The sequence below is a fragment of the Mizuhopecten yessoensis genome, unplaced genomic scaffold, assembly GCF_002113885.1.
Source record: "Mizuhopecten yessoensis strain PY_sf001 unplaced genomic scaffold, ASM211388v2 scaffold11169, whole genome shotgun sequence".
Lineage (NCBI taxonomy): Eukaryota > Metazoa > Mollusca > Bivalvia > Pectinida > Pectinidae > Mizuhopecten > Mizuhopecten yessoensis.
Window position 1 is genome coordinate 1,800,235 of NW_018408914.1, and position 23,006 is coordinate 1,823,240.

Consider the following 23,006-nt stretch of genomic DNA (forward strand, 5'->3'; position numbering starts at 1 on the left):
GCCGGAAGCTTACTGTCCTTCATCGTGTCCTTCACAGTGACCTCTGACATCTGACCAACAATTTCCTCTAACACAGATGACACTAGCATGCTGGAAAACGAGTCCTCATCAAGGTGACCTGAATTGTTCTCCAGAGTTTCCCTTCCATCTCCTCCTGCTGCTTCAGTTCCTTTTTCTGCAAACAGAATTTCTTGTTTGGTGAAGTCTATGCAAAGAGCATTTAATTATTGCATGTTTTCATTACTAAAATATTCAGCTTGCCTTTAAAGGCAGGGCAGAGGTTGACAGCCTGGCCATGGGCTGACAGCCTGAGAGGTTGACAGCCTGGCCATGGGCTGACAGCCTGAGAGCACAACAACACATATGCTGTCAGGAAACTGAGTCAATAACTGCTTTTTTTTAGCTACAATCACAACTGCAGTATTAAACAAATTCTGTAATTTCTTCCAAATACTTGCAACAACAAGAGCATGGTGAGTGGAAGCATGATGTGCCCGTCTGTGTTTAAATGTCATGATTTAAGAACTCATTCAAAGCATTCAGGTAATGAAACAACCAAGTATTTTTATGAAAGTCGGAGAACAGTTGTTTGAGTTATCGTGTAAACAAGAAATTTAACGGCAAAAATGAAGTACAGTGTAACTGTTGCTTTGTCAAGTGTGATACGCCAAAACGTGGAAAGTTGAAACTCGACAGAAAAACCTGTAATATATGTTAAACATTATTGCTTCTAGCATTACCATACCAAATATTAAACGAATTGATTAAAAAAAAAAAAAAGGACCTGCATTTACTTCACAATGCCCTTATTTAGCAATAAAATGGGCATAGCTCCACCAAAAATGCAAGTTAACTTCTGAAATGCGAATGCATTCAAGCTATATTTGTAAGCAATATGTGTTCCAAGACGGACGGACAACGCAGCCCATACCATAATACGACCCATCGACCCACGGCCGCATAAAAAACTGATGTCATATTTGATATATCAACCAACCATATGCACAAAATGTAATTTTGACAAAAGTGACATCACCCTTACCTGCAGTTGTCCAACATTGCATTGCCAGTCAACATTAGACAATTCTGTACCAAACATGCCTCAATATTATTAAAGTTCTAAACTTGAACATTCTAAATTATTAAAATAAGACTTGGGTTATTAAAGGCTAGGTTGACTCATATAATATCAAATAAAAGAGTAAAATGTTCATGAATTTATGAACATCTTTGGACTAGAAAACGTCAATGAATTGTAGAGGGGTTAATATGCAGCATGAGAAGATTGTTGATATTTAAGAATGCTGAAGTTCAGAATGTTCTTCTGATATTTGTCAGGTCACATCTGAAATTTTACCAACCATTTAATTTTGGAAACAATCATGAAGTCAGGAAATAGTATTGATAGTGCACACTTTTATCTACTTATCAATTTTTCAGGTGTTCCATTTAAATTATATTAATATCACAGATCAACAATGTCTGGTGTGATTTTGACCCTTGACCTCCCCCACCTGTTTTGTCAAGCTTGCTGTTTGTGACTTCCACTGGACTAGAAGCTTTTTCTATCATTACATCATCCGAATCCAACAGAGACTTTTGATCCTGGCTTGATGCTGACACAGCAGCTGATGTTGATTTTATATCCTGGTTCTTTGGAGATCTGCTTTTGCGATTCCTGGGAGATCTTTTACCCTTAGGCATTTCTAATGTGACCCACTCCGACATATCTTGCCCTGTAATAAAGTTTTCATTAATCCTATTATACAAGTTATGGTTAACACTTTAGAGATGTCTTAGTGTTGTTCTGATAATTGATTATAGTCGAAGATCAATCGATTGTCCAATTCAAATTAATTCATTGATAAATTTCATAATCAATTTATCGGTTTAAATGTTGCATGCTGTTGATATCTGTCAGATTTACTCTTACTCAAATTCTAATAGTAGGTTAAAACTAAAAGTGTAAAACTTAGCATAAAAGACTGTCAAATGGATAAACAAAGTCAGCCTTTGATTTTACAAGGCAAAATTACTGTATGCTGCAAATCCTTACTCTAATAATCATAATTACACACATTTCAAATAGATTTACCAGAGTTTGGATGTTCTGATTATAATCGATAATCGTTCATTAAAAGTCTTCCGATAATTGATCATGATTTCCGCTTTCAATTCCCAACACTAGTCTTAGTGATATACATATAGATTTATTGCAAGAAAATTTACAACCAATCTGTGAAATCATCACTAGGCACAAACAACTGAATTATGTAAAAAGCCTGAAACACATTACGTCCACCAATTTGTGACTTTGTTTACCTAAATAGGAATTTGATAATGATTAATGATATTTACATTGTAAATGACTTTTTGACTGCAGTACTACCCAAATAAACGATTTATGAAATAATACTATTTTAGGCATCTTTGATGTCTTTTCACAGGTTAGATGTGATCAACTCTTTGTGTCCAGATTTCAATTCATAAAACTTACAAAAAGAACCACAGCCATAAAATGAAATCTTTTAACATGCACTTAGGACTTTCACTTACACAGAACATCTTGAGCTACCTTTTTTTCTTTTCTTTTTTACATCAGTGAATGGAACAGGATAAATTAATTAGATAAATGTTGTGGGTTAGATGCTCAGGATCAATTTCTTTTCTTGACATTGACAAAAGAAAATTTAAAGTCTTATTAAATCTTGTTCTGTTCTTTTGCATATTTAAATGATGTTCTTCCTCCAAAAATATATTCATGTAATTTCTATGTGTGGTGGTTATTTTTCTCCTTAGTTACCTTGAAACCTGAACATGCTTTTTATATATAGTCTATACTAACCATTGCCACCAGACCTAGGACTAGGACTATCCTCAGACTTGATATCGGTCATTTCACCCTTCCCCTGGTCCTGTTCTTTGTCTGTCACATGCAATGTCTCCTGACCTGAAGGGTCATTCTTGCTCTTAGTATAAAAGACAGAAGTAGACAGTTCTTTATTAGTGACTTCTGAACCAAAGTTGTTTTTGTTGTTTTCATCAGGCGTTGGCACAACAATGTCAGTTGATGCCTCCTTCAAGTTCTCCTTTTTCTGCACAGCTGCCTCTGTTGATACCACGGCTGCATCAACCGATACCTGATCTGACTTTTCCTGAAAGTGTAGAAATGCAGTTAATAACCCCTCTGGACAGATACAGAGGGACAGTGTTTTTGTCCGCTGGACAGATACAGAGGGACAGTGTTTTTGTCCTCTGGACAGATACAGAGGCACAGTGTTTTTGTCCTCTGGACAGATACAGAGGCACAGTGTTTTTGTCCTCTGGACAGATACAGAGGGACAGTGTTTTTGACCTCTGGACAGATACAGAGGGACAGTGTTTTTGTCCTCTGGACAGATACAGAGGGACAGTGTTTTTGTCCTCTGGACAGATACAGAGGGACAGTGTTTTTGTCCTCTGGACAGATACAGAGGGACAGTGTTTTTGTCCTCTGGACAGATACAGAGGGACAGTGTTTTTGTCCTCTGGACAGATACAGAGGGACAGTGTTTTTGTCCTCTGGACAGATACAGAGGGACAGTGTTTTTGTCCTCTGGACAGATACAGAGGGACAGTGTTTTTGTCCTCTGGACAGATACAGAGGGACAGTGTTTTTGTCCTCTGGACAGATACAGAGGGACAGTGTTTTTGTCCTCTGGACAGATACAGAGGGACAGTGTTTTTGTCCTCTGGACAGATACAGAGGGACAGTGTTTTTGTCCTCTGGACAGATACAGAGGGACAGTGTTTTTGTCCTCTGGACAGATACAGAGGGACAGTGTTTTTGTCCTCTGGACAGATACAGAGGGACAGTGTTTTTGTCCTCTGGACAGATACAGAGGGACAGTGTTTTTGTCCTCTGGACAGATACAGAGGGACAGTGTTTTTGTCCTCTGGACAGATACAGAGGGACAGTGTTTTTGTCCTCTGGACAGATACAGAGGGACAGTGTTTTTGTCCTCTGGACAGATACAGAGGGACAGTGTTTTTGTCTCAGCTGGTACCAATGTCCCTTTTTTCAAACATAGAGAAAATGCTTGACTTTTCAGTTATCAATTTTTATACATATTTTAACTATTTATCACACATGTTGAGGTTTCTACTTAAAAGAGCTATAGAAAACAGGATTTAAGAAAGTCAGGGGCCTTTCGACCATTTGCATATTCAAAGGTGTCATGGCTCATACATTTAAGTAAATTTGGATAGATTTTTAGCAACTGGCCCAAGTACCCTTTCTCTTTACAGCAACAGGTGTAGGGTGGCTAGTCTGCCACACCCTGTTGCTCAGTTGGCATTTCTTGGGGCGTCTACCTGGTTCATTATTCAAACAATCATACATCTAATGGCAGGCTTTTAAGCTGGCTAGCTTTACCACTGAACATTGTCGACTTGAGGTTTCAAAAATCTTTAATTGCTGGTCATTCAACAGATCAGTGGGTGTGTATAACATACCTTTACGGCATTGCTGGAGGAATTCTCACCACCACCTTCATTTGAACTCTCAGCTTCACTTTGTCCTGAACCTATCAAAAAGTAACGAATACACAGTAAAATATCAATACATATAAAGGACAGACATTGATATACATGTATTACTCTTGTTTAATTCAATCTGTTTTATTGCCATTTTTCAGCTCGCTCCAGCCAGACACCTTTTTTATTGAACTTGAATAGTAGAATACTATTCAATCAACCTTGCCCTTCTCAGTGAAACCATGCTCTTACAGTATCCCTTGCTACAGCGACACATATTGGTCTGCAAAATGGGTCCCTAATTACCTTGTGCACTCAAGCTAATTAGGTTAGTGATATCTAAGAAGAATATCCAATTTTTCACATCTTTATGCATGCTACCAAACAATATTCAAACCTTATATTATTTAATGTTTGAAAACATGACAATTGGCCTTGGGACTGTTCAGTTTTGAAGACAAAAAATTGTCCACTTTTATAAGTACATGTATAACATTTTAGAGACAATGCCCGATAGAATTGTGAAAGTTAATTAATGCAAGCAATGAAGTCCAGAAAGCAACATCATGATCAGATCTCTAGGTTTTTATCAGGGAATTACCTGGTAGATTAGATTGCTGTCTTAAGTCTGTGGTTATATTGTACATCCTTGTTATGTCCATGCACGAAGGGCGTAAGAATTGTACCTGCTGCCCCCATTGCATGATCGTAAGAGGCGACTAAATTTTGGATCTTATCTTTTCTTTTCTTTCTAAACAACTTTCTTCTTCCTAATGTATCCCTTGACAATGCCTTACTTTTGGCTTTTAGTTGAGCGTTCGCCCCTGTGAGGAAGGCTTTGGGTTCTGTCCCCTAACTGAGACATACTAGAGTCTGTAAAAATGGTGTATTGGTTACATGGTAGTTCCGATATTCTACTTTTGCTTAACGCTCAGCAATATAGGAGTGGAATGACTGATTCGCCCGTTGTCAGTATAATGTGTCCGGGTGGGGTGTCCTGCTTGGTGTCTTCGGCAGTATGCTTCAGTGAGGTAGCACTATAAAGTGGGCATCAGTTCCGTGCTATCACAAGGAGACAAACAGGAACATATTGCAGCCTCCCAAAACACACACGCATACACTACATGCATGCATCTTGCACACAGGGGAGGTCATCCTTAAATTACCATAGCTGTTGATAGGACGTTAAACAATACTAAACCAAACCAAATCAAATGAATACAACTAACTCTGCATGGTCAAATCCTTGTTCGGAATCAAACAAACAAAAGCTATCAATGTTAAGTGCCAAACATGGTTCTGACCAGATCAATCTTAAAATACGGAGCAATAATCTGGGACCCGTACATAAAGACGAACATTAACAAATTGAAAAGCATCCAACGGGGAGGGGCGTGTTTCATGCAGAAGGATTATACAGAACAAGGGAAGAGGGAGTCATGACAAAACTATACTCAAAGAGCTACAACTTCCACCACTAGCATCAAGACGAAAACAACAGAGACTAACATTCTATTATAAAATAGTAGAGGAGCAAATTCCATCAATGCCTAGCAAAGACTTTATTAATTTCCAACGTGGAAAAAAGGAAAACACAACTGATTATTCCAGGACTGCGAGACATCAAGGCCAATTCCAAATTCAATCAGGAACAATAACAGAGCAGTCATAATACCCAACAGCAACACGGAACAATACAGAAACTTACTCTTTGTTCTTATTGATGAAAGACCTTAAAGAAGGGAGTTGGAGATACTTCTATAAGGTCGTTTTATTACGATAATGTTTTTCTTATTAATAAATTTTTGTCTATTTATTTATTTTAACTAAGTTTTTTATAAGAATAAATGATGTGGAAAATATTTGACCAGTGATCATTGAAATTAATTTATATAATAATGATAATAATATAATTTATATCTTTTGCAGAAGCTGTCCAACTTGTCCACATTGAGTGGAAAATTACTGAACAATTTACAAGATAACTCGCGTGTATTTATCACGTGATATGTAAACAACTACGTTCTCATAGTGGTGGTATTCAGCAGTACGCAGATATTTCTACACTGATAAGCCCATCGGCTTGTTAGTGTATTTTTCCCCGGTTATTTGGAGAATCAACTGTAGTTGTTTCTAGTGGTGAGTATCATTTTATTTAATTCGTTTATACCNAGAGAAATAAAATGTTACTCAAAACAGTGTGCTGTTATCTGTTTCTTTGTTATTTTATGTTACCAGTAGCCAGAATTTCCTCTTGCTCTGACACCGGACCAAGACGTTTTGACAGATAGATGTCCCTTACCAGACGTCTACTTACCTGTCAAAATGTCTAAGTCTGGTGTAGGTGCCAGAGGAAACTCTGGCTATGGTACCAGTTGAATGGTCCAAAAGAAAGTTGAGCATCAACGTTGAATTTTGGTACGTTGTTTCAACTTTCCAAATCAAATATAAATTATACGTTTAAACAACGTTGAGCTTCAACGTTGAATAAACGTTTATTCAACGTACATGTACCTGCTGGGATCAATCCCTACCAACCGGGATATAAATGAAGCTAAGTATCGCATGCATACTCATGCAACCCCCTCCACATTAAAGCCATTGTGAGTAATGTGGAGTATAACATTTAGATAGATATAGACCATATATTACACATACCAAAAACTTTACTGCTCAAAGCAGTAAAAAAGCCTTTCAACATGGTCAGTTTGCAGTCCTTTATCCTTTCAGATCATTATATGCTGAAAATAATGGGAAAATGTCAATGATATATGTATGCAGTTATATATAAAATTATTATAACATAGCCACAAAAAAGCTCAAACAATAATTTAATTTGCCGTATAACCTGTAGTAGTCCCTTAACATGGTCCTTCAATATTTCAATTCTCAGAATATTGGGGGAGGGGGTTAGAGTTGCTTTTGTATTAAGTATTATTGTGGGGCTCTTGTAGTACACTCAATGCAAACACAATTGTAAACAATATGAAGCCTTAGCTTAGTTTACAGGTCAGTTTCTAGATTAATTAACTTTTTTCATTGTAACATTTTTTGAACAATCAACGATACATGCACATTCACACACAAAACCACCTTTTCATAATTACACAATTTCTGTCAATTATCAAATACACTGAACGAGCACATTTAGTGACATAAGCTACATAATTTAATAATATCCAGTAATATTTTTTATCTGTAAACGTGTTACTCTACAATTTCATCCTTTTCCCTAGTTGGTGTTTACCTAATAAAATGTGCTTTGTTCCCGCCAACTATCAGGTTGTGAGTAAAATACGAAATTTGTCAAGTTACGAAACTAACAATGGTAGCGATTCCATCTAACAGTTTGATTGCCAAGCTTTAGCATTTATTTATCAATATTACTTTAATTTAATATAATTAACCAACAGAATCAATTGTTAAAAAGATAAAGAATTAATGAAGACAAAAATATTATTATATATTATCTGCTTACAAAAAGGTTGTCTCCCCTGGAGCACCTGTCAGTTTCAAAGAGCACTACTGACAGTGATCGACTGTTTGGTAAACAACATGTCGGACGCAGGTGTGAGGAAGATCTGGGTGGAATTAAAACGACTTGATCTTGGTAAGATGGGGAGTGGTACCGGATCTGTTGTACCCTATAATATGTATTAATTATATAGTATTCATATGTTGCCAGAAACGGCAAAACATATTTCTTTTAGTTCGCCAAATTGATATTGATTCTCTGTGATGATCAAACTGTCAAACAGTATGAATCAATTTTGCTGCATAAATGTACCTCATTGAATGATTATTTATTAGATATTTTTCAGGGCTCGCATGTTTTGCGACAAAAAATTACGTTCCAAAAATTAAAAAAAATGACACCATTTTATCCAAGACAAATGCCAAAAATTCTGTGAATCTGTTATCAATATCAATTCATTTATGTCATGACAAAAAAAAGGTCTCTGAATGTGGCTCGAAGCCTTCTCCGCACCATATGACTCGAAGCCTTCTCCGCACCAAATATATATATAGTGCCACAATGCACCACTGACACATGCAACCCTAATTTCTGTAGGAACTCTATCTAAATCAGAGATCGTTATAAATCTCTGATTTAGATAGAGTTCCTACAGGAATTAATAAAACCCCAATATCCAAAAAAACATGAAATTACAAAAACCTACATGACTTAATTAACACCACATAGAGTGACCAATCATTACTGAGTATGGTGAATGTGCGAGATGTTCACATTACCACAGCTATCACAGATGCTACTATTAGGACAACGCAAGTCACAGACACGTTACATGATACCTTAGACTATTGGGCCAATGTTATAAAATGTCAAGTAATAAATACCTTAATTAAAACCATAACAAACACTGAAATTTGTCCATGCTAAAACAATTTTAAGAACTATAAACATTAACTGGGTTAAGACAATCATATGATCACAATTATACAGTAATTATAACAGGACTATAGATATTGGCTATTCGATGCTAATGGGTATACTCTCTTTTCAAAGTTTCAACTCGTTTGAATTAGCATAAAACAGAATTGTATGGAAAATATGTGACTTTTGCTTATTAAAACTGTTCAAAATTATTGGGTTTCTCCCTGTCAAAAATATTTTGATGGATTTTGATCCGCCATAAGGGTCTTTTTGAACAAAATTGTGTCCAGTTTTGGTGCACACTTTAATTAATATTTTCTTGTGTACCAGAGAATGCCCACATACTTTTTATGCATTGATGGAAAACAAAATTGTCTCATCTAGCTGTGTCAAGAAAAATGTCAAGGACTATTTCAACCATCACATATATTAGTATATAATTTCATCGACCATTTGGTTGACACATGGCTGGATGCATGCAATGTTTCCCAAAAACTACAGTGTCTGTGTTGTAGTTATCAGTTACTGTGGCGCACTATTGGAATTACTGATTTATAGCTAAACAGTACACAAAAAGTATCCTCCAGCACACAAGCAGACTCGAACACACATTGTAGTAAGTGTCAAAATATTCAGTAAGTTTATAGTGGACATCATTGAATTGGTGGAAGTAGGAAAAGAGCCAGCTTTTTTAAATCTGACTTGCTATAGTTTCTTAGTCTTGTTACTTCAGCACTATTTATTGTATTAAATATATACTACTGGCTTTAAGGACTCCCCAGAATACCATGTGACCCAAAGTATACAAATCCGAGAAGATTACGGATCAGACGAGATTCGATCCATCATCAAGGACACCTTCCAGCTACACGATGAAGACATGGTGTTGAAGGTAGGTCTGGGTCACAAACAGGCGAGAACGACAAACATATAGGGCTGGGTCATAAACAGGCGAGAATGACAGACATATAGGTCTGGGTCACAAACAGGCGAGAACGACAGACATATAGGTCTGGGTCACAAACAGGCGAGAACGACAGACATATAGGTCTGGGTCACAAACAGGCGAGAACGACAGACATATAGGTCTGGGTCACAAACAGGCGAGAACGACAGACATATAGGTCTGGGTCACAAACAGGCGAGAACGACAGACATATAGGTCTGGGTCACAAACAGGCGAGAACGACAGACATATAGGTCTGGGTCACAAACAGGCGAGAACGACAGACATATAGGTCTGGGTCACAAACAGGCGAGAACGACAGACATATAGGTCTGGGTCACAAACAGGCGAGAACGACAGACATATAGGTCTGGGTCACAAACAGGCGAGAATGACAGACATATAGGTCTGGGTCACAAACAGGCGAGAATGACAGACATATAGGTCTGGGTCACAAACAGGNATTACACATGGTTTATTTACACGATCACGTTAAGCTGACAATACTCCACACGTACACACGTACCTCTTGACAGGACACCGGAAATAAACGCCACTGGTACGTACACACACTCAATAACTTGCATAACTGTTCATTACACAACCCTCCCCTCAAGATTAATGCGTCCTCGCATTATCAGTTCTCGTCACTTGCCTGAGTGACGCAACAAATAAAACACCCGAAGTAAGTTAACGGATGATAAACAATTGTATAGAGTAACAAGAGAAAGAGATCTACTGCTCGAGTAGAATTAAATGAACACATCAATAGTTTATCAGAAACATTGTCACTCCCACCATTCTTCTTCCGAAATTTCATACAAGGTTGCAGCTCCCTCTACAGTGGTCACTACGCCATCACTGAAAACAGAACTCAGCTCCCCTGAGTCTTGCCTCTCCCATTAAATAAACGCCACTGGTACGTACACACACTCAATAACTTGCATAACTGTTCATTACACAGGCAAGAATGACAGACATATAGGTCTGGGTCACAATGGCGCCACTGGTGACCGCCAGCGCGAGCCCTGATTGACCTGAAGTTTTACTGAAGTTAACTGAAGATGCTACACAATATGAACATTATACATTATCATTTACCTAGGATTTTTCCTGTCTGTAATAAGGGTCTAAATTTGCATTACCAATGACACTTAGATTAAGACTCGTTTCTCCATATTTGCAAGGATCAACTAATGGTAAATGGTTAGATGGTCCAATGTCCAATTGAATTAGACTAGCTCAATAAGTCTATAACAAAATATTTAAACATGTACATTTTACTTTTTTCTTTTTTTTTCAAAAGCGTTTTGATATGGTCAAATACATTTTAAGGATGCTGCATTTTATCACAATTCAGATGTTCATCAAAGAAAAAAGTCATGACCCCCAGCTCAAAGGGCTAATTTTAATTTCATGCATCATAAATTTGCCTACAGAAAAATTATTACTGACCTGGACCGATGACTAAAATGACCTTTCATTTGATCAGTACAGAGAAATTCAAAAAGCAAATAAGGTAGGATTTTTTTTAGATTTGAGGTTTCCGTTGGTTGAAAGCTTTAACAATTTAAGAGTCATGATATAAATGTATGTACATGTACAGGTAGTATTCCAGTAAAATTGTTTTAGGAAATTAATGTGTGTAATTCCAGTAATAGATCCTGTACATAAAACTGCTTTAATGTTTTTATTAAAATGCCACTATAAAAGTAAACAACCATTTACATGAGAATTTTAAAGATCTGTATGTATGTATAAGAACATTGTTATCTCCCTTTGACCAAAAGGTTATTTAGATATGTTTAAAAACTGATTGGATGAGATTTAACAATCAGTATAAATTAAAATTTCTCAATAATATGTTAAAGATGTTTCAAACCATATATCATGTAGTATTTAATATTTAACGTCTTGGTGAATACAAAAATAGAAAAATGATGTTTCCCCTAACATTTGGTTAAAAAATACCATATTTTACTGTCAAACTTCAATGTTTCTAACTTTGAGGGACTATCAGAAATAAAATATACCCCCCACAACAAAGTTAGGGGGGGTATACTGGAATCAGCTTGTCCGTTCGTTCATCCATCTGTCCTTCCGTCCGTAGGAAAAGTTTGTCCACACAACTCCTTCTAAAGTAATGGACTTTATTCCACACATCATGAAATTTGAATCTTTGAATTTCAGTTTATGGGATTACACACCATATACCATTGGACTTAAGGCAATTCAGTGAGACATAGCATCTGAGCCGTCAGCATTATCACAAACTTAAAGTTATACTTTTGTTACGTATAATTGTCATTTGGTTTGATTCACCTTGAGTTTGGGTGTTCAACGGGCACAGTCTCAGTGTTGGTCATGTCTATAATCAATGTTAACTTCTGGGGTGTAGCTGTTTTCCTCCAAAATTTGAAGTGCTAGCTTAACAACATCATGACCATAGTTGTGAAATATCTATTAATTACAACCTGTGTATCAGAAAATTGATGTAGCCTTCATTTCCTGGTCCTGTGCCTGTTATAGTACCTTGTCAATTTTTGCATGTAGCTGTGTGTCCTCTGTTGTGCTTCATCTATATTTACATTTTTACATTTTGCTCTTTTTCTACAGAGGTTGAAGTACAAAAGACTAATTGAACTTTGATGATTAATGGCTATTACATTTTAAGTTTTACATTTAGCTATATTTTCAAGTACCACTAAACAAATTCAACTAAGGATTATAGTTTCTTCATGGGACCCTATGTAATGCTAAATTGAAAAAGATTCAAAACATCCAAATTGGAAAAAGAAAAAAAACTCATAATCTTTCATCAGAATCTAAAATAATTTAATATTCAAGCGGTCATAACGAAACTTGGTCAACATGATCCCTGTTGTCTATAGTGCTAGTTGTGAATAATCTTAATTGTGCCAGATGAGAAAAAAAACCATCAACGGACAGATATTTTGGATTAGGAATTCCAAGTTAATGCTGTATTTCTCAGGAGCTACTGAAGGAATCATGTTGAAACATGGCATACATGATCCCCGTATTCTTAGTGAAGTCTGATTCAGATTTATTCGTAATTTGGAAATAATTATTGTAGAGTATAAATTTGATGTATCTGAAGATAATTTACCTAGATATTACCTCTGATTGTTATGTCCTCATTTACAACATGGCTTCTCCAAAGAGATGTATAAGGTTTATGATGAAGACAATTGCTGTCCTTTCCAAATTCAACATCAGACTGTGGATGATATTTTGACCAATAAATCAAAATTCATTTTTGATGATACAGACCCGGGGGCACTGTCGTTGTGCTCATCATGTCATTGCTGTATTGTTTTGTAATGTGACTGTGCATGACGTACCACATCTAGATACTACAAATAATGATGTAGAATTCTGTGATCTCCATGTTACAACATGTACAAGTCCAAGATGAACTTGATCATCGATCCCAATTTTAGTTTGATTAGGAGACAGTTTATGGAAATGGTCAGATGCTTGCACCTACCGTACACGGATATTATCGGACGATGACATTATTTATGCTGTTAAAAAAACACCTGACGAGATGGGCTTTATGACGATATGAACTTACTTCATGATCAGCTAGCTTGCAATTGTGTGGCCGAGAAACATGGTATTTAGATGGTACTCAATTTTGTTGAACGTACAGAAATGCTTGCATTTGCAAATATTGGCAATTGCAACGCTATGCAGACATTACTTGACGATTGTAAGTAAATCTGTAATTTTTCATACAGCACGTAATACTGATACTCTCGCCCTGGCACACTTGAAGTGTGTATCTTGTATGTGACAAACTGATCGTTATACCAGATCTAATAAAACGTTTCAGAATAATTACTCTTCTCAAAACGATTGTGTTTGTAAAAGAAATGCATATTTATACATGTTTGTTAGAGTTTTCATTGTTAAATGTTGGATATGTGTGCCCAAACAAACAATTAAAGCATTCATCCACCTTCTTTAGCGATATGTATGCATATGTCGTATCGTGATACTTTCTGGTGTATCATATCAAAATTGTTTTGTTTGCCTGTGTTGCGATACACTAACAGTACTGATATTATCAATCAATTTTTATCAACTCTAAAAAAGTGTACTTATTTTTGTGATCCTTCGATTAAAGATCTGGTCCACTGTCACAGTCATACCCAAAAGTACTAAAAAACATAAAAAAAAACTATATTTTGATAGTATATTATTGTAGTCTATGATAAAACTTGATAAAATCTGCACTCAATCATTATTGGGCAGATATATGTGTAACGTGATATGTATGGTATCGTAATCATTGTACGTTTTATACCTCAATACGTATGGTATCGTGAGGTAGGCATATCACTAGTACTGCAGCCCTACTTTTAACAGGGATTATTTGTTGTACCTCCAAAATGTCCTTCAACGCAAGGTAAAAGTATGTTAGGGTTACTTTAATTGGCTCATATAGCTAGGCCATTGTGGATTTTTTATGGATATTGCATGTAAAATGTGTTACTGCTATTTTGGTGAAAGATCGTATACAACATCATGATGATAAACACAAGTCATTGTCAAGGTTGTAAAATTCTACAAACCCCATAGTCTGGGCTATCAATTTGTACTATTGGACAAGATGTTTCTGCCAGGGAACATATCTAAATAATCAATTTTATGAGGAACACCATTAAATTGCCATATCTAAATTTGACAGGGAACACCATTAAATTGCCATGTCTAAATTTGACAAGAAGCACAATTAAATTGCGATGGAAAACTTGACTTCTAAAGGTAGATAATATTTTAATTTTTTGAAATGTGTACAAACTCTCCGAAATATAATATGCCTACGGAACCCAGCAATATTTTAAGTGTAAGTGTACAACTCAATGAATGATCAAGTTCAAAACCTTGCTGTTTTCAATTGATGCTCAACACCATTCGGTGACCCTTTTATCAAACATGTGATCAAAACATTTCGGGAAAAAGTTTATTAGAAACCTACACACATGTTAACTAAGTGTGATAGCTGACAGAACATATCTACACCTATACACAGGTACAGGCTATACAAGTACATAGAGGTCGAACTCTTTGATCAATGCTGGTAATTCAATAAAACATAATAGTAATAGGTACCAGACATTACTCTGTAATAAAACTAAATTGCTTTCTGTTATTCAATGCTAGGAATTAAGCATGTCTACTACAGCCGGTATATATAATCTAGTGGACTTAATTAATTCCATAGAGGTTAAGTTTTGGATTCTTGCCAATCTTCTTACGTAGAATGGCATGTATGTATACTAGTACTGTAGATCTAAAGTTCCTCTCATTGTTATTCCCCTCCGGTAATCGGATTACATTGTAATCACACTGGAGGTTATATAGTGAATTATTTGTATTTAAAAGGAATCATGTTCAAAATACTAAATCAGCACAATTTTTAAGCATCTTAATTATTTCATGGATGACCTTCCCTATTGTAAAACCGTAACATAAGCATAAAATATTCTTGAAATAATTTAGCATACCCCATGTAACCCAAAATCAAAATTAATGCCTTTGATTGATAACTAGATTGATTGCAATAGTACTGTTAAAAATGCCATACTTTCCAATAAAATTCTAATGACAGATATCTTTGTAAGGTAACAATATTAATGTGACCTTTAAAATACAGTGTGTCATTTTAAAATAATGCAAACGGTTAGAATGGATATGCAAAGATAACAGGCTAAATTATTCATATGAATACCAAGTAATCTCTATCTGGCTCCATAATTCCTTGACTTGTTAATTAAGTTTAGTAATATGTTATATTGTATATGTATGTATATCTTAGTCACCATGTTTCATTAAAAAGTGCCCACATGTAGTTATCTCCCTTAGGCTGTATTGGTCCTAGACATGAAGAAGATTTGTCATTTTCTATTTAAGGTCATAGGAGTATATTGATAAACAGAGGTAGGAAGTACATCCCTAGTTGAAAATCCAATGTAGGCATCCAGTATCACAATTTCCGCATATTCTAATGTTTAATATTAAACTGATCAATATTGTACGTTTATTATTGACAGAACAGTGTGTTCTTTCAATATTAAAGTATTTCAAAGCAATCCAGACATTAATTCAGTTTTTTTTTATCAATGAGTCACATGTGTTCATTTTTCTGTACTTCAGGAAACCGGCTACCTATTTCACTACTGTGAAGTTTTTCAAGTAAGATAATTCTTCCATGCAAATACTATGTGTATATGGTTTTATTATAAAGTGTCTATTTTTAATCATTTATAGATAATTTATTTTACACAATTTCAGCATTTATTAAATTGATATTCATTAATGCAATACTAATCTATGGCAGTATCATTTTTATTGAAGATTATTTTTCTTTTCAAAATTCACTCCTTTTTACATAAATTTCCATTTAAAATCTTAAAAATTCTGACAACCTATATTTTTTTTGTGGCAGAAAATTTTCTTAACTTCAAAGCAATATAACTACAAAATTTGAAGAAATTCTCCTGAGAAACGTTGACACAATCCTATTACCTTAGGGCAGAGAGTCCTAGTGCTCTGTGCTGTATCTCCAAAGAGTTCCAGTTTTCTATGTATTATCTGACATGTAGTTACTTGCCCATTTACGGCTGCAAAGATTGAAATGTGAGAAAAGATTTGACACCTTTGGGATATTATCCTTTTGATCTTGATTATAAAGAAATTATTCACTGCAGACTACCAGTGATGATATTTTAAAGTTAATACTTCTCTGCACCGTTATAGCTGGAAATAGTTTGTAAAATGTTTTTTAAGTACCCAAAGAGTCCAACAACCTACAATTGTCTTTGCATGAAAAGTTTGTAATCATCTTCTTACCGTTACTTTCATTAATAAGTTCTGTAAATGCATGCAGTGATTCATGTGCAGCTTGCACATGCATTTATCATACTGTAATTAAAGTGAGTCATACCATAAATTATACCATCTCTCCCTGATGGCTGTATTACTATGTAAATATACATGCCATACTTTTTGTTAGAGATAAGCTTCTTAACAACCAGGCGAGGAGATAAGTGAGGGGAAACCTTTGTGACAGGTGCACACAATACGACACAGACACATGCTAAGCTGATTTGTGCACATGTAGAACCCCGTGTAAATGTGTAGACTGTCTGGGTTTTGTTACCTGTTGTCTAGACCTACTTTTCTGTCTGGTCTGGTCCGGTATGGAGAGAGTTCTGTATACATGCTATAATAAATGTATAACTTAGATTATTGCTTATCGATGTTTTAAATTGTAAAGAGCATTAATATATTGACTTAATACTTAAAAAGAAATAGGAAAACAAATCAAGAGCTGATTCCCAGGCCTGCAATAGCTTAGTGTTCATGATGAGGCATTTTGATCTGCTACAAGATCCCATCATAATTAATGGGCTGTAAATCTAGCCAGCAGCATCAAGTCTGAAGTCAAGTTCATTCTAGCACGCATATTTGGAATTTTCTTTCCTTAGTGGAATTTATATAAACTTCAGAACTGTTGGAATACTGTAAAAATAACCTAAAATGTCATTGAAATAATGAAATATTGCTGAAGATAGAAAAAATGCACAAGGTTCTGTACGTATATGCGCATTTCTTCAGAAAATATTGACCAGTACATGTGGCATAATTAGAGGTAATTATCCTGCCCCAGACCTTCAGTGGCCAGGTGTGCAACCTTAACTCGCAGTTCTGTGTTGTACAGTGGTATAACCTCATATAGGCACTGTATGAAGCTGGTTGAGATGCCATTGAATACTCTAGATCTTGTATCAGTTATTTAGAATAGTCGTTCATATCATAAATGTATGTTATCATATACCAAGAAGTTCAGCTGAAACTGGCAGTCAGTATATTCATATATCAGTTTTACTTTGTACAACATATTTAGATATTGCAATATTGATCAGACCTATTGGTTACAATTTGAGACCTACCAAATTAAATCTCAAGGAAACATGATGAAAATTTGGGCAATTCCTCCAGATACATTTGGAAACAGCAGAGATTAAAGCATTAACCCTTTCACAGTGATGTTGTGTTAAGGCATATGTAGTAACACACTTGTGTACATACTATATGGTGCTGACATTGGCCGTACCAGAACCCTTCAAACTACCAGAGCTGTACTGCTGTGCCAGACATCTCGAAATATTGATGTAAAAAAAAAAGTACTGGGCACACCATGGTCACCAGTGGGGATCTCCATATGCCAAAATACATTACTTGACTTGGATATTTTTTGTCCTATACAGTTTCCATTTCCATTACCCCTCACAAAATCTATCAAATTTATAACCCCCTATACCTTTATTTACCATCCTATATATATCTGCCCAGTACATTACCCCTCCTATATATATCCTCCTATACCTTACCCTTCCTATAGCCTGGCCCCTATACATTACCCCTCCTATATATATCCTCCTATACCTTACCCTTCCTATAGCCTGGCCCCTATACATTACCCCTCCTATATATTATTACCTTCCTACATGTATATATCCCCCTATACATTACCCCTCATATATCCCCCTATACCATTACCATCCTATATCCCCCAAATAAATTACCCCTTTTGTATCCCCCAATTCTCTTTCCCCTCCTATATCTTGCCATTCTCTATCTCCTTCCAATATTTGGTACAGTCAATAGTATAACAACAGTATCAGGATAAGTTCTTGGTTAAATTCTAATTACTGGGTAAAAGGATAAACCCAGGATTGATCAACATCATGTGGTATTGGTACTGTTTCTAGTCCAGGTCTACTGCTGAATGCCTATTTACCTCCTAGTCCCATTGATCAATGATAATACTGTTTGCTTTCATTGATTCCTGGGAGTGCCAAGAAATAGGGCCAGCTAGAGCATGGACTAGCTGAGTATAACAACCAAGAGTGTTAGTCATCTACCTTTAGCTGTTAAAATTCACAAACATTTGTGTAATTCTGTCTTCCAATGCCTTTAATTTTAAAACATGCAGACCAAAAACAAGACGATAGATTACTTTAACACAAGCTATATGGTTGTAAAAAGGAATGGGTGTGTGATATCAGCAAGGCAATTGTAAGAAAAGTCCAGAAAAAATGGCATTTCATTAAACCAGAAATTTGTAAAGCTCACTGTCATAAACCAATTTAGTCAATACATGTACATTTACACAATTTAGTTAATACATTTACAAGATTACATGCTAGGACCAAAGTGTTAATATACATATATTAATGTCTTCAGTTGTCTGTCCTGTCTACCAAGGGAGATAATTCTGATTTTCCGTTATGTCAGCATTCCAAAATCATTCCTCTATCCCTGAATAAGGAAAATTTAAAAGATTGATAGCTGTGTAATTTGTGCATGCCAACTTTTAGAATTAAGACATCTAATTTCTCAAGGAAAAGTGCACCAGGTACACAGAGTTGTTTACGGTGTACACATTTATAGTTGTACTTGCCAGCACTGTCAACATTATCAATAGCTTTGACTGCGTGTTTAACTTCAGTATATATACCTTGGAGGTATATTAAATGGATTCCGATAATATATAGCTTTTAAACCTGTCAGATCATAGTCGTAAATAAATCCTTGTTTTAAATCCTGTTTCAATCTAAACAAGGTCGCTGATTATACAAGGTCATATTGAATGAAGGAGAGGTCCTTATTTAAAGCTCATTATCCTGGCAGCATTAACTAGTCTGTATTACTATCAGTGTATGTATACATTAAAAATTTAAACAGAAGACAAGCAAGTTTTATATACATGTTTTGTTTTTCAAAACATAACTGTTTCATGACCCTGCTAGTATTCATGTACATGTATATACATTGTACATCACTGGAAATTGTGTGTGAATTTATTATATTAACTGTATAAAGCAGTTTTCAGGAATTTTATGTAAGCTTTCCTATTTCAATGTTATGTAATAATATATAAAATGTAGCTTTAGATGTGGAGCTGTTGTATTTATAATCAAATTCTGGCTTGTTGTGTGTGACATATTTAACTTCTATGTATGGTGCATTTTTTTAGGTTTAATTTGCTGTCACATTACATTATTACTTAAACAGATCAATAAAACATGCCATGTCGCGGCGTCCTTCTGGTCGGGCGCCAACTTTTTTCTTTGAACAACTTCTTCTCGACAACCACAAGGCCTAGGGTGATGATATTTGACCAGAAGCAAACTGGAATAAATGACCTTCACTCTTATTCAAGGTCACAGGGGTCAAATATGTTAAAAATGTGATGATATTTGGCCAGTAGCATGCTTGGATGAAGGGCTATCAAGGTTTTTCATTACAATGACCATGACCCACTTTCAATGTCACATTTGGTCAAATATGTATTAACCTTTAAATGACCTAATCTTGATAAACAAAAGGTCTAGAGTGGTGATATTTGGCAAGTTGTATTCAGAGATGAAGGGCTATAAAGTTTGTACAGCATAATGACCTTGTTCTATTTCAAGGTCACAGGGGTCAAATTTTTAAAATCTTTTAACAGGTTCTTTTGAGTGAATTAAAGTCATGAATGCTGATATTTTGCCTGTAGCTTCATTTTTTTATTTTTTTAAGATTACAAGTGTGAGAGCAATGCAGGCCCGTCGGGCCTCTTGTTTCAAAATGCAATGATAGTGAAAAAAAGTCATTGTAACTATATCGAAATGAAACTCTGTTACTTCAGTGAAAATATAGCACTATAGCTATAGCAAAAAACAACACTGCATGTAGCTATAGCAAAAATTATAACACTAATTTCCTGGCAAAAAAAAAAAACATTCTAACTTTCTAAAATAGTATATTGCAATTATAGCAAATAAAACCTTAACTTTAGCAAAATAAAAGCAAAAATAAAACACTGCAGCTATATAGCAAATAATACAATACTGAAACTTTAGTGAAAATAAATCATTGCAGCTAAAGCGAAAGTAAAACACTACAACTATAGCAAAAGTAAAATACTACAACTATAGCAAAAATAAAAAGCTACAACTATAGCAAAAATAAAAAGCTACAACTATAGCAAAAATAAAAAGCTACAACTATAGCAAAAGTAAAATACAACAACTATAGCAAAAATAAAAAGCTACAACTATAGCAAAAGTAAAAACACTACAACTATAGCAAAAGTAAAACACTACAACTATAGCAAAAATGAAAAGCCATAACTATAGCAAAAGTAAAATACTACAACTATAGCAAAAATAAAAAAGCTACACCTATAGCAAAAATAAAACACTACAACTATAGCAAAAGTAAAACACTACAACTATAGCAAAAGTAACACACTGCAACTATAGCAAACATAAAAAGCTACAACTATAGCAAAAGTAAAACACTACAACTATAGCAAATATAAAACACTACAACTATAGCAAAAGTAAATTACAACAACTAAAGCAAAAGTAAAATACTACAACTATAGCAAACATAAAAAGCTAGAACTATAGCAAAAGTAAAATACTACAACTATAGCGAAAATAAAAAGCTACAACTATAGCAAAACTAAAACACTACAACTATAGCAAATATAAAACACTACAACTATAGCAAAAGTAAATCAATACAACTATAGCAAAAGTAAAACACTGCAACTATAGCAATAGTAAATCACTACAACTATAGCAAAAATAAAACACTACAACTATAGCAATAGTAAAACACTACAGCTAAAGCAAATATAAAACACTACAACTATAGCAAAAGTAAATTACAACAACTAAAGCAAAAGTAAAATACTACAACTATAGCAAAAATAAAATACTACAACTATAGCAAAAATTAAAACACTACAACTATAGCAAAATTAAAACACTACAACTATAGCAAACATAAAAAGCTACAACTATAGCAAAAATAAAACACTACAACTATAGCAAAAGTAAAACACTACAACTATAGCAAAAATAAAAAGCTACAACTATAGCAAAAGTAAAATACTACAACTATAGCGAAAATAAAAAGCTACAACTATAGCAAAAGTAAAACACTACAACTATAGCAAATATAAAACACTACAACTAAAGCAAACTAAAAAGCTACAACTATAGCAAAAATAAAACACTACAACTATAGTAAAAGTAAAACACTACAACTATGGCAAAAATAAAACACTACAACTATAGCATAAATAAAACACTGCAACTATAGCAAAAAAAAACCACAGCTATAGCAAAAATAAAATTCTCCACAAAACACAAGTGGTGCTCGTTTTTCAGTGGGACGTTGTACCACCAACAAGCATTGATTTAAAACAGAAACTGAAATCTGGAGTTTAAATACGACTCCTTAGAAATGTAAATAATTGATAGAACATGGTGTATGTTTGTTCGTATATTAGTGGGGATGAATTGAAATGTGTGAAGTGTATGTTTTCAGTTACTGTTTTAGCACTGTCTGTTTGTACCAACTCACAGCTGTACCCCATCCTAGCCCATCTCACCCCAGGTCTCACTTCTACAAGTGTTGGTTACTTAATCAGTCATATAAGATAATTGATCCTATTTAATTTGCTGTACATCTTACCAATTCATTATCTGTAGGGAACATGTCTACTTTTGTACATCTGTATCAGCATATGTGTGATGGATTTGTATTTTTGAAAGAATACTTGAAAATGGAAATATTAAATAAGTATGAGATGAAGCTGACTAGACTTAGACTAAGTTAGACCATGTGTTGAGTTCATCCACTGATGGCTCGTACATGTGCAACCAAATTCCAACATAAAGATCTGAGCGATATGAATGAGATTATCTTAGACATACCTGTGGGGCTATCTATTTATAGACCCCACATCTTATGTAATGGTGTTATTGCTTGCTGCAGTAAAAAATATGTACTGGTGCTGTGAGTATACCAACATAAAGTGAACATACGGGGTGGGGGTGGGGGGGGGGCGGTATTTACTTGTCTTGCAGACAGAGTTACTTTACCCTTGATATTGGGTCTGTCTTAATCACATTTCTTAACAACCTAGACTGCAGGCCATATATGTTGTAGGTGTTTAAGGTATATATCACTTTGTCTGCAGTTATATATCACTTTGTCTACAGGTATATATCACTTTGTCTACAGGTATATATCACTTTGTCTACAGGTATATAT

The 23,006-nt window shown here is 35.0% G+C and overlaps 2 protein-coding genes across 3 annotated transcripts in view; one reads left to right on the top strand and one right to left on the bottom strand.

The window, feature by feature from the left end:
- Positions 1-263: 263 nt before the first annotated feature.
- On the bottom strand, positions 264-7,791 carry LOC110467316. The gene is made up of 6 exons (XM_021524407.1): positions 7,763-7,791; positions 7,174-7,256; positions 4,495-4,565; positions 2,846-3,155; positions 1,515-1,736; positions 264-343 (listed from the first exon to the last, which is right to left on the bottom strand). The coding sequence occupies exons 2-6, from the start codon at positions 7,214-7,216 to the stop codon at positions 264-266; spliced, it is 726 nt and encodes a 241-aa protein (XP_021380082.1). The 5' UTR covers positions 7,217-7,256; positions 7,763-7,791.
- A 255-nt stretch (positions 7,792-8,046) lies between these two features.
- LOC110467291 overlaps positions 8,047-23,006 on the top strand; it is a 50,219-nt gene continuing 35,259 nt past the window's right edge. For both annotated transcript variants that reach the window (XM_021524358.1, XM_021524359.1), the window contains exons 1-2: positions 8,047-8,125; positions 9,682-9,803. In XM_021524358.1, coding sequence (XP_021380033.1) covers positions 8,071-8,125; positions 9,682-9,803 — 177 coding nt within the window. In that variant the 5' untranslated portion in view covers positions 8,047-8,070. The remainder of the gene's footprint in view (positions 8,126-9,681; positions 9,804-23,006) is intronic.

Coding starts and splice junctions, on each gene's coding strand:
- LOC110467316 (XM_021524407.1), bottom strand. CDS start 7,216: ATGTTGAAAGGCTTTTTTACTGCTTTGAGCAGTAAAGTTTTTG. Junction 4,566..7,173: donor TTTGAGCAGTAAAGTTTTTG/GTATGTGTAATA, acceptor ACTTTTTGATAG/GTTCAGGACAAAGTGAAGCT. Junction 344..1,514: donor CAGCAAGCTTGACAAAACAG/GTGGGGGAGGTC, acceptor TTGTGCTCTCAG/GCTGTCAGCCCATGGCCAGG.